At 42.8% G+C, this 12,525-nt stretch overlaps 1 protein-coding gene across 2 annotated transcripts in view; it reads left to right on the plus strand.

Moving 5' to 3' along the window:
* Positions 1-12,525, plus strand: part of rbm33a (RNA binding motif protein 33a) — a 150,616-nt gene that overhangs the window by 91,813 nt on the left and 46,278 nt on the right. For both annotated transcript variants that reach the window (XM_055664312.1, XM_055664313.1), the window contains one exon: positions 3,474-3,797. In XM_055664312.1, coding sequence (XP_055520287.1) covers positions 3,474-3,797 — 324 coding nt within the window. The remainder of the gene's footprint in view (positions 1-3,473; positions 3,798-12,525) is intronic.

The raw sequence follows: 12,525 nt of genomic DNA on the forward strand, positions 1-12,525 counted from the left end.
TGAAGGAGGGTAAGTGGTGAGCTTAGAGGTATACAGAATTATGAGAGGTAAATGGTCATGGACGTTTTTCTGGGCTAGAGTAGCAAAGTGTGGTGCATATATAGAATAGGTTGCCAGAGGACAGTATAAAATTTTCACTAGGGGCGCTGCATTGAAGGCGCCTCTGCCTATAGCCTATCCGTTTTTTCCTATTCTTTTTTTAAATTTTAGTTTGTCTAAATAGTTTTGTTTGGGGATTCTTTGTTTTTTCTATGTGGGGGAGGGGTAAGGGGTAATATTTTATTGTATGGTGATCACATTTCACTGTGCCAACTGGCACATGTGACAAATAAATGTATCTTGTATAAAAATGAATACAATAGTGACATTTAAATTATATTTAGATAGGAACATGGATCGAAAAGGTTAAGAGGGATATGGGCCAAATATAGCTTGGTTATAGATCCTGGTCAGCAAAAACGTGTTGGGCCGAAAGACCTGTTTCCATACCCCATGACTCTTCGTGCCTCTCATGGATAACCCTGGTAATACAAATCTTGATCTTAACCTAGACCTAATCACCCTTCCTTTTCACCTACCTGTTCTTTCATGCTCCTGGTAAAAAAAATTAAATTGCTTGTCATTAATGCCAATAGCTTATCCAGAAGTAAGACTACCTTTAAATAAATATTATTAGATGTTGCTGCAGTGCTTCCACACCTCAAAATTATTCCCTTAAATAGAATCCCAAATTTCCTGGAATTTAATGGTATTTCCTGAAATTTTCAAAAATGCTTCCTGCGTGCTATTTGGTGTGTTTTTTTTCCCCGCTGGCACACATTAGCAACACAAAGAACGAGGCAAAACATATCTATGTAACGACACCGTATCTGCCTGCTTCTGTTTACTCACTCGTAGTGATATGCAAGGCAGCTTCCGTTGTCCTCTTTTTTCAACATGCTCTCATGTGTCTCAGTCCCTGCTCTCTCTCTTTTCCTATATCCCTCCTTCCCTCCCTCCTCCCTCCCTCCTTCCCTCCCCCCTTCCCTCCCTCCTTCCCTCCCTTCCCTCCCTCCTTCCCTCCCTCCCCCTCTCCCTCCCCCTCTCCCTCCCTCCCTCCTCCTCCCTCCCTCCTCTCCCTCCCCCCTCCCCCCCTCCCTCTCCCCTCCGCCTCCCCCCCGCCCCCGCCTCCCCCTCCCCTCCCTCTCCCTCCCTCCCCTCCCCCTCCCTCTCCCCCTCCCCCTCCCCCCCTCCCTTCATCCTCTCCCTCTTCATCCCTCCCTTTCTCCCTCCATCTCTCCCTCCATCCCTCTCTCCCTCCCTCCCTCCCCCTCCCTCCCTCCCTCTCTCCCCCTCCCCCTCTCTCCCTCTCCCTCCTCTCACTCTCCCTTGCCCCCTTCTCTCCCTCTCTCTCTCCCTCTTTCTCTCTCTCTCTCCCTCCCCCTCTCTCTCTCTCCCTCTCCCTCTCTCTCTCTGTCTCTCACACTCTCTCCCCTCTCCCCTCTCTTTCCTTCTCTCCCATATCCCTCTCTCTCTCTCTCTCTCTCCACTCTCCCTCCCTTCTCCCTCCCTCCCTCCCTCCCTCTCTCCACCCCTACCTCTCTCCCTCTCGGCCCCTTGTGCCCACCCACCGTTCTGTAAGATCAAGGCCAATCCCAATGTAACTGCAATCCCTCTCTCTTCCTCCCTCTCTCTCCCCCTTCCTTTTTTCTCTCCCTCCCTCTTATTCCCTCCCTCTCTCGCTCCCCCTCCCTCTCTCTCTCCCTCCCTCTCTCCACCCCTCCCACTCTCCCTCTCTCCACCCTTCCCTCGGCCCCTTGAGCCCACCCACCGTTCTGTTAGATCAAGGCCAATCCCAATGTAACTACAATCCCACAACCCACTGGTAACTTTCCACCTCTAGGCTTATCCAGAATTCTACCACTGCCTGAAAAATAATCAAAGGCTCAACTTCCACTGAGAAAGAGAATTCCAAAGACTCATTGTTATACGAGCATTTTCCAGAACAGGCTGTGACCCAGAGCTCTGTCCATAGCGCTGTAGCCGGTAGCGTTATATTTAGAACCCGTAGCACTGCAGCCGACAGCTCTTTGTTTAAATTCCCACGCGTTAAACTGACAGCGTTCTGTTTAAATCTTTGAACGCAAACCGGCAATACTGTATGGATTACCTTTACACCCCTTCACAGGCCGCATGCAGAAATTTCCTGAAATTATTACATTTCCTTAAAATTACCCGAAACCAACCAGAATTTCCCGAATTTCGGGTAATTTCCTTCAAAGTGGAATCGCTGTTAGTTAAAAATAGCGTGGTACATTTTTCATTACTTGTCTTTGTTTGAATATTTGAATTGAATTGCCACTCCGGCTTTTCCAGAAGAAGGCATTTTTTTTAAAGCTTATAATCCTTAAATCTAAAAGATGTACGATTTTCTGGTTAAATTATGGTCGATTCAAATGTACTTTAGCTGAAATATATATTTTCTTCGAAACCATTTCATGCCATCATCTCTCAACTTTCTTTCCACATTTGTCCTAAATTCTCATTTGTGTTTAGAATCGATTTTAATTATCTGCCTGCTGGGTCAGAGCAGTTACAATTGGCAAATCAATTTTACAGCCAAAAGTCGTTTCGTCCCACCTCGGGCCATTTCCTTGCTTACACATCTTCTAAATAATTTGTTCAAGGATTTTGGAATCACTGGCAAGTCGTCCCAAATTGCCCTTGAAGAGTTCTCCCATTCCTTTGATTTTGTGTGTTGCAAAGATCGGGTGAGGGAAGCAGCTTCACTCCCCAAAGGGTGTTGGTTAACTAGATTGTCTTCTGGTCATTCTGATAATTTTTTAATATACCTCCTTTCAGGGCTTGACTGAACTTATAGGAAATTGATTATTCCCTTTGCTAGGATATCTATAACCAAGGGTCATAATCTCAAAATAACATGTTAACCATTCAGAAAAAGATGAGGAGGAATCTCCATCTTGCGAATGATATGTTAGTAATTCTATACCCAGTAGGCGTTTGTGCATTTCAATATCACAAGATATGATGTTATTGCAGGCAAGTGCCACAGAGGTAAAGGGTTACCTGTTATGTTATTCAATGGCTGATTGGGTGCATGGGGCTAAATTCCCCTGGTGGAATTTAAGCTTGTGTCTTTAGCTCATTTGATCTAGAATTGAGGAATGGGCAGCTAGTAACAGAATCACTGTGGTCCTGCACATCTGATGGTAGTGCTGAGAAATCGTTGGGTGATTAACAGTTCAGTCTGGTTGAAATTAAGCAAAGTTAAACACAAAAGGGAATCGATTTGAGAGCTCTGTGAAATTTTACTAACTCTTAAAAAATATATGTTTGGAAAAGCATTGCTTAATTATTTTCCTTAGTGAAAGGTTTAATACCACTTTGATCATTATGAAACTATTAACATCATTGTCTTTTACGATAAAATGTCATCCGAAATATCACTTCCTGCACATTTTTGTTATCTGCAGAATATACCTGGTATTCAAAACATCCATAAGCTTCCAAATCAATTCCAGGCTTCTCAACGAAACAGCAATCTCCGTGAATTGCCTATTGCTCCGCATAACAGTACCACAAAACAACACCGTCCTCTGTCGGCTCCTGCTGCTCAAGCTACGACTGTTTCCTGGTCAAAATCCACTGCCTCATCTACAACCACTACTCGAATGAACCAGACTGCTCAAGGTGCACTTGTTGTTCAGCCTGCATCAGGAGAGAGGATGCCACCGAAGATCTTGCAGCAAAAAAACAAGAAGCAGAAGCCAGTGTCACAGGATTCTACAGTGGGAGAGGTTAGAATTTCTCAACTATATTTGCCAATGCATGCTTTTAAATGGAGATAAAGAACTCTGCTAGTAGGCAGCTGATTTTTAATCTGTTCAGTGTTTATGTGAATTGTTATACTTTGAAGGCGTTTATTTTTTTTAAATTTGGTATTGGAAAAACAAGATTCATAGTTTATCCTTTATATTTAATGGCTTCATTTATGAAGCATTCAATTAACTCATTTTTTGGGCAGAATTATTGGTACTCGTGCCCTGGGATGTGAAGCATTCATTAGAGATGAGGAATTTAGTTGGTTTATAAACAGGAGCATGGATGCGGAGATTGTGATGTATTTAACAAGTGAGTAAGCCATGCATAAGTATTTTTTTAATTTAATAGAGAACATGCACTAATTTATGAGTAGCATTTCTTTGCTTAATTATCCTTATTAATAATGTTCATTCATATATTTAATTTATATTGTAGGACCTTTAAACATTAGTCCATTGTTCTTTCCAAGCAGGATTATGGTCAATCAACCAGTTACTTTATTTGCAGGCAGAAGATAGTACCTATTTAATGTTGCAGCTATGGATGCAGCAGTTAACATTTTTGAAAGCATGACACAGCACAGTCTGAAAATTTTCCCAGTGGTCCCTGGTGGTCTAGCTGTTGTAAGGTGTTCCCATTCAGAAGTTGAGGACAGATTGTTCTCATACCAGCTTGCTGTCTACACTTTGAGATTTTGAGAGCCCAGAGGAGCTCTTTTAGGCACGAGCTTCAACGCCTCTGTTGTGGGGTGCTTTTGGATCAAAATCATAGACGTCATATTTACATCAGAAAAGGAAGGTTTTATTCATCTTAACTCATCCATATATATTGGAAAACCAATGTTTTCCCTGTATAGTGTGTATTCTTAATTGTTTCTTAATTATTTCCTGGAAAATATCTATCCCTCAGTCACCATAACCGAAGCAGGATATCAGATTATTTATTACTTCTGTTTGGGGAACCTGGGTGTCAATGGAGAGGCTAACAGTTATTGAACATTTCCAATTCACCTTGAGAGTGGGTTGCGAGCAATCTTCTAGAATTGTTGCATTCGTAGTGAATGCTGTTAAGAGGGGAGTCTCAAGATTCCAGCAACAATGAGGGAATGCGAGTATATTTCCAAGTCAACATAGTGTGCGATCTGAAGGGAAATGTTCAGTCTGAAATTCCTTTGTGTCTGATGCCCCTTCTTGATGATGGAGGTTGTGAGTTTGGGAGATGCTGTTTGAGTTGCCTTAATAAGTAACTGCAATGTATTTTGCAAACTGAATCTTCTTCACTGCACAACCGGTGGAAGGAACAAATATTTAGGGTGGCGGATGAGGTCCATTCCTGTGGGCTTTTCGTCATGGATGCTGTTGCCTTTTAAGAGTCGTTAAGCCGCAGTCATCCAGGGAAGAGGATGGTATTCCATCACATCCCTGACATGTGGGAGAAATTCTTTGTGTGTCAGTGGGTGATTCTTATCTCCTTGGGATACTCGGCTTCTGACCTTCTCTTGAAACGACATCACTTTAATCATTGGTGCAATTGGATTTCTGGTAACACATGACACCTAGGATGTTAGTGGTGAGTATCACAGTGATAGTACAACCATTGAATGTCAGGCTTAGATACTTAGACTCTCCTGATGTAAATTGTCATTGGCTGGTATTTTAGTGACGTGACCATTCCTTGCCACATATCAACCTATGCCTGAATCATGTCTAGGTCTTGTTGCATGTAGGCATGGATGGCTTCGTTTACTGAGATGCTGGCAATTGAATTGAACATTGTGCAATGCTCAGCAAATTTCCCCACTTACTTTACGATGGACAGAAAGTAATTATTGAATCAGCTTAAGATATAACAGAGATGATTTTTTTACTCCAGTATCGTTTGATAGAATCACGCAACCCAGAAATAGGCCATTTAGTCCGCCACCTACACTAACCACATTTACCATCATTTGATCCGTAGCCTCTTTGCCATAGCAATTGAAGTACTCATATACCTGTATGTTGTGACAATCTCTGCCTCTGCCACTTTCTCAGGCATTATGTTTCAGATTCACATCACACTCTGGGTGAAAAGATTCTTCCTCATATCCTCCAGAATTATTATTCTGAAATGTGATAGTTGGAGGCGAATGGTATTTGGAGGCAAATGCAACAGGCAGTTTGACTCCAACAATTTTCCAAAGCAGCAATTGGGCAGCTGATCAATTATTCTGCTTCAGAGTGTGGCTATTTCTGGGTGTCACTGAAGATCCTTACTTCATAGAGGCATTCAGCGTGGAAACAGGCCCTTCGGCCTAACTTACCCACATCAACCAATACCTCGTCTACTTTTGTCCCACCTGCCTGGGTTTGGGCAATCTATACATAACTAAAGCTCTGATCTTGTGCTCTTCCGGTTTGTGCGGTTTTCCTATTTGTGCAAAAACGGTACTCGATAGCGCTACGATTTTTTGCCAGCTCACTCACCGATTTCCTGTGCTGCGAGTGCAACGAGTTTTGTTGCAATCGGTAATAGTAAAAGTTAGCGAGGTTTAAAAATCGTAAAAACGCACGTGCGCAGATCAATCTCCTCTCCTGCCAGTCAGTGCCGCGCTGATTGGTCTCTTCTCCTGTCACTCCCCGGGACCGTCCGCCCCTTACTGCGCCATCGCATCTTTACTGGAACTGAGGGATGCTGGAGGTGGCCGGCGGAGATCTTCAACCGGACACAATTTTCGAACGGACCAGAAGCAGCGCGGCGATGCCGCCAAACAGAAAGCTGTGAATCTGATCCCGGCGGAGGCGACCGTCCAGCGCCCACTGTGAGTCCCAAACGCAACATCCCGCAGCTCCAGCCCCTTTCCCTCTGGTCTCCCTCACTAGCTCCTGCCACCCTCCCCCGTGATACCCCCCTCTTCCCCATGGCACTTCACCCGTCTTTTCTCCGAGCTCTTCCCCCTTCCTGCCTGGATCTGAGGGCGCTGACGGCTGATGCTCCTCTGGGGCATGCAAGAAGGGAGAGGAGCAGCAACCTCGAGATCCTGGGGAGGGAGAGTGGGGGAGGAGTGGGGATAGAGGGAGAGGAGTAGGGAGGGGAGAAGAGTTATTGAGGGAAGGAGGGAGTGACTGAGGGTAGGGGAAAGGAGAGGTGAGGGAGGGATTGGGGAGGGTACGAGGAGAGGGAAAAGAAGAGGGTGGTGGTGAGGAGGGAGAGTGGGGGAGAAGGGGGAATAGAGGGAGAGGAGGGCAATGGGGGAAGTGAGGAGGGGTAGTGGGGGGATAGTGGGAGGTGAGGAGTGGGGGATAGAGGGATAGGAGGGAGGGTAGAGGAGTTAGGGAGGGAGGGAGCGACTGAGGGTAGGGGAAAGGAAAAGGAGAGACGTGGGGAAGGGATTGGAGAAGGGAGGGGAAAGAAGAGGGAGGGTGAAGAGGGGGAGAGTGCTAGGGATGAGGGGAAATGAGCTGTTCCTGTGCAGTTGGGGGCTAAGTGTGAGTGGTGGCATATTGCGTTGGGGGACCAAGCCTCCTGTGTAACTAGTCTAGTATCTCATTAAACCTATCCTATCCATGTACCTGTCTAAATGTCTCTTCAACGTTGCGATAGTACTTGTGGAACAGTATTGTATTTTTTTCTTTACTTTACCTGAATCATTGAAACCAATAGGCAATTTTACACTCCTGTGATGATACAGCATTCAACTGCACCATTGAATGAGAACTGAAATAACAATTAGCATAGAGTTAAAGGCAAGAGTGGTGCCAAATGAAATGTTTTTCAGTGACATTTTTAAGATTGAGAAGACGTTGTTCAATAAGAATTCCATGTCGGCATGTGCTGTGTTCTTTGGAAATCAAAATCTATTTGTGTTATAATTGAATTAGAATGCTGGCTTTTATAAATATTAAAGAAAAAGCTTGGGGTTATGCAACTGCCCCGTTCCAGGATTCAGGAGAGCTTAATTATCCAAAGTTATCCTCCTCGTGATTTAAAAAAAAATGCTGCAAATGATGTCTTTGTCAGAACTCAAGGAGGGTCTTGAACTTGAAACATTAATCCCGTTTGTCTTTCCACAGATATTGTTGGAACAACTAAGTGTTTCTGGCATTTTCTGGTTGCATTTCAGATATCCAACATTTGCAGTTCCTTGATTCTTGTTAATCTCATTATGGGCTCAGAAAACTCACTAGGTTCAAGTCTCACTTTAGGAATTGAAAAATATGATTTAGATTCACATTCCCAACATATTGCAGTACTGCTAGAGCACTGCTTTGTAGGAAGTTTAGTTTAGAGAAACAGGGTGGAAACTGGTCCTTCAGCCCACCGAGACCGTGCCGATCACCGATCACCTGTATACTAGATCCATGTTATCCCAGTTTTGCTTCCTATGCACTAGTGGCACTTTACAGAAGCAGCCTACAATGCTGCAAGTCTTTGGAATGTGGGAAGAAACCGAAACACCTGGATGAAGCCCAAGGGGAAACTCCGTAGACAGCACCCATAGTCAGGATCAAACCCAGGTCTCCGGCACTGTAAGGCACCCCTTTGTGCCACCCCTTTGTTCAGAAATGTTCAGCAGCTCCTTCTGCCTGTTCAGCTGGATTTTATCAATCACTGTCCTGCAATCCTTCGTGACTGCCCCAATCTTTATAGAGAGGATAAGGATATTAGCCATATATCATGTGACTGAAGTACTGTTCTTGTATCTGTATCCTTACATATATCAGCTTTAGGAGAGACTAGATAAGGGATAATTATTTTCCAGCTTTGAGTGATGGTAAGATTTATAGTATTTTATGCAATAATGTGTGTCTGGAAACAACATTTTCAAATAAATTAGTCACATTTTTATTTTATAGTTATATGGCTTATGCTACGTGCATCATTATCAAAGTATGAAATATGAATTATGCAAATTAACCTGCAGGAAAATTGGCCTGGGGTCAATATCTATAATTTTATAGTGAAATCAAGTTTTTAGTTGATATTTCTACTTATTTTAAGATTTTCCTAGATCACCACTGCAGATATATCGTTAAATTTGCAGTTTCAGAACTTTAAGGAGATTGGGCAGATGACATTTGATGTCAGGTGTGAACCTGGGTCACTGTAGTTGTGAAACATCAGCTCAATCAGACGCACCATCTTGACTGAACATCCTACGACAGGGAGGGTGGCCTTGTCATTGCAGAACATGGCAATCTCATCGGTTTCATTCCTCCTCTTTGTTTTTCTCTCTTGTTTAGTTTAGTTGGCCCACTGAATCCGCGCCGACCAGCGATCACACACTTACACTATCCTACACTCTAGGGACAACTTACAATTATACCAAACCAATTAACCGACAAACCTGTACGTCTTTGGAGTATGAGAGAAAAACAGGGATCCCGGAGAAAACCCGCTAATCGTCAGGATTGAACCCGGGTCTCTGGCGCTGTAAGGCAGCAACTCTACTGCTGTGCCACTGTGCTGCCCTCTCTTGCAGCTTATTCTCTCTGATGCTCTTCTATTTTCTTTTGATTTACACTAGGAGCAATTTATAATAGCCAATTAATCTACCATCTTTAATTGGATGGGGAGGAAGCCAGTGGACTCTGGGAGTTGGGGGAGGGAGAACCTGGCCACAGGGAAAACATTCAACATCCACTTCGATCGGTGGGCAGGTTGTAACTTGGAGCCTTGGTGCTCTAAAGAAGGCCATAATCTTACTTTACATTTATGTCCTCTTCAAATCTGATATGCTAAATAGTGGTGCAGCAGTAGAGTTGCAGCGCTTGCAGGCCAGATATCTGGGTTCAATCCCGACGGGTGCTATCTGTACGGAGTTTGTCCGTTCTCCCCGTGACGGTGTGGGTTTCTCTGAGATATTCGGTTTCCTCCCACACGCCAAAGACGTACAGGTTTGTAGGTTAATTGGCTTGGTGTTTGTGTAAATTGTCCCTAGTGTGTGTAGGATAGTGTTAATGTGTGGGGATCGCAGGTCGGCGTGGACTCGGTGGGCTTGTTTCTGTGCTATATCTCTAAACTAAACTAAACTTCCAGAATTTAAAAGGCGTTTATTTCCAATGTGGTATTGGTTTATTATTGTCGCATGTACTGAGATACATTGAAAAGCTTTGCTCAGTCTGCTTTGGCCTACACGATCTCCCAGTTTTCAAACACTTTAATTCCCCTTCCCATTCCATTACTGGCCATTCTGTCCTGGGCCACCTCAGAGTGAGGCCAATTGGAGAAACAGCATCTCGTATATCGCTTTGGGCAGCTTACAACTGAGCGGTATAAATATTGATTTCTCTAACTTCACGTAACCCGTGCATCACCTCTCTCCATCCCTCCTCCACCTTAGTCGTCATACTCGTTTCACTGTTGTCCAGCTGAGTTTCACTGTTTGTTTCACTCGTTATCCTCTTCCACACAGCCAACAATGGATCATTGTGGGCTCCACCTTTTCTTTCATCATCATTACTTTTTGCATATATTTTGTTCAATTTGTTCTGTGTACCTCATTTCCCTCTCTCCTGATTCTCAGTCTGAAGAAGGGTCTTGACCCAAAAAGTTCCCTATCCTTTTTCACCAGATATGTTGCCTGACCCACTGAGTTCCTCCTGCATTTTGTGCCAATCTTCATTGAAAAACTTTGCTTGTTTGCTTTACTGCATATTATCTAACTATGCTATTTTTGGCATACATTTTTCCATTTTAATACATGACTGCTTCGGTCACAATAATCTGAATGCAAGGAATTCAGAGCATCATTTTGCTGAATTAGGCCAAAGTTCTGCACAACTAACACCTCACTTCACTTAGGGATTCATATTATATAATATTTTTCACATTTTGGAGCCATATGTGCATATTAATCCAAAATGATTTGCTCCTTCACATCAGTCTTACCATTCGAATATTCTGGTTTGAATTTCTCACCCAGAATGAAATGTATCATAGTTATTTTATTGTTTCTATCTGTCACTCCCAGTCTCCCATCTGTATAGCTTGCAGTAACTTCCAACTTTGTGTTATTTTGTAAATTTAGATATCCAATTTTTTTTGTCATATATGTTGAAAAGATGAGACCTTCTACATATCTCTGGGGTGCACGTGTCAGTGACTGGACAATCCAGAAGTAACCTTTCCTTCCTTCTGTTAATTGCCAACCAGATATCATGTCATAAAATTACCTCCAATTCTGCAAAGTTTGATGCATTTCAATAAACTTGGGGAATCTTATCAAATACCTCTGTGGCAGTAAATTAATAGCATGCAAGGGAACTCCCCAATCCATCATGCTGGCGACCTTTTAAAAATAATTAACTCGATTTGGCATATGGGATCTAACTTTACCATTCATGTTTGACACTTTTTGATGAACTTTGATTTTTGCAATTGCTTCAAGACCCATTTTCTGAGATTCTTGTAACATTCAGAATTGCTGTTAAACTGACAATATTAATTGATTCATTGAGTGACTATCTAGGAGCTTTGTAGAACCTTGATCAAATTAACCCACATTTCTACACTTTTTTTCATGTGGTTCCGGCTTTCAGGTCCTGGAGATTTGTCTAATTTATGTCTCATTGTTTTCTTTGTTACTAACTTAAAAAAAAATAAATACATAAAGCCTTTTCACAACTCATTGTTATAGTCATTCTACAACTGCTATTTTGTCATATTTCTTCACTGAAAATGGATACAAACATGCAGATCATTGGGCAGAACTTGGCTGCTATCTTGGAATTGCTAAGACAGGGACATTGTCAGGATTGTTATGATGTGAGCTTTCTTTTTAGTTTGTTTTCTTTTAAGTTGAGAATAACAATTGTTAATTTTTTTAAATATAAAGCCGTGCATTAAAGGAGTGAATCTAGTGTGAAGATTTCTGGGGTGAGGAGGTTAGGAGGAAAACACCTAAATAAACTGGTGTTCTTCTTCCCCTGCCCTCCACACATCAGTATGAATAAATAAATGCACAAAATCCTTTCTTGTGGCCTTTATGGCCAAGTTAAGACCGCATTTTTTATAACTTTGAACTTGAAGGATACAAGATGGTGCCAGATTCCTGTAGGATCTGATATTTCTCTTGAGTTTGCAGTAGTTCTGCACCAATATGGCATGCTGTTGATGCTTTTGAGGATCGTTTGTTGGTTTTATCTATCAATGAGTTTTGAAGTGGATCAATTGGAGGAAAAAGCTGCAGGAAAAATGAAAACTGCAGCAAAACTGAAAATGTTAGTGTGCAGTGGTTTGCCAAGATTTGCAAGTATTGAATTTTGTATTTCTGGTTATGTGGCTTGCTCTAATTGATTAAATATTTTCATATTAATCTCCAAAAAGCAGCAATTGCTTGGAATATTCAGTTCTGGCAACATCTGTGGAGAGAGAACTCAGCTTGGCTTCTCAGGTCGATGACCTTCAGAACGGGAAGTTAGAAACCAAACAAGTTTTATGTGCAGAGAGGCGGAGGGAGCAAAGGGCAGAAGTCAGGGATGTGGTGTATATTCATCATATCACAGACATTCCCTCTGTTTTGTCCACTCCCTTCGCCACAGATTAAAACAGTCCTTTCATTAGAACTGCAAAAGGTTCGACAATAGACAACAGGGGGTTGCACGTAGGTCACCGGGTCATAGGGCTTCACGGAGCCGCTCAATCCATCTGGAGGACATTGCAGCTTCCGGTATATGTTGTTAATACACAAAATGTGTACTTTCCTACCTGTTAAAAACCGCC

The sequence above is a fragment of the Leucoraja erinacea genome, chromosome 2, assembly GCF_028641065.1.
Source record: "Leucoraja erinacea ecotype New England chromosome 2, Leri_hhj_1, whole genome shotgun sequence".
Lineage (NCBI taxonomy): Eukaryota > Metazoa > Chordata > Chondrichthyes > Rajiformes > Rajidae > Leucoraja > Leucoraja erinaceus.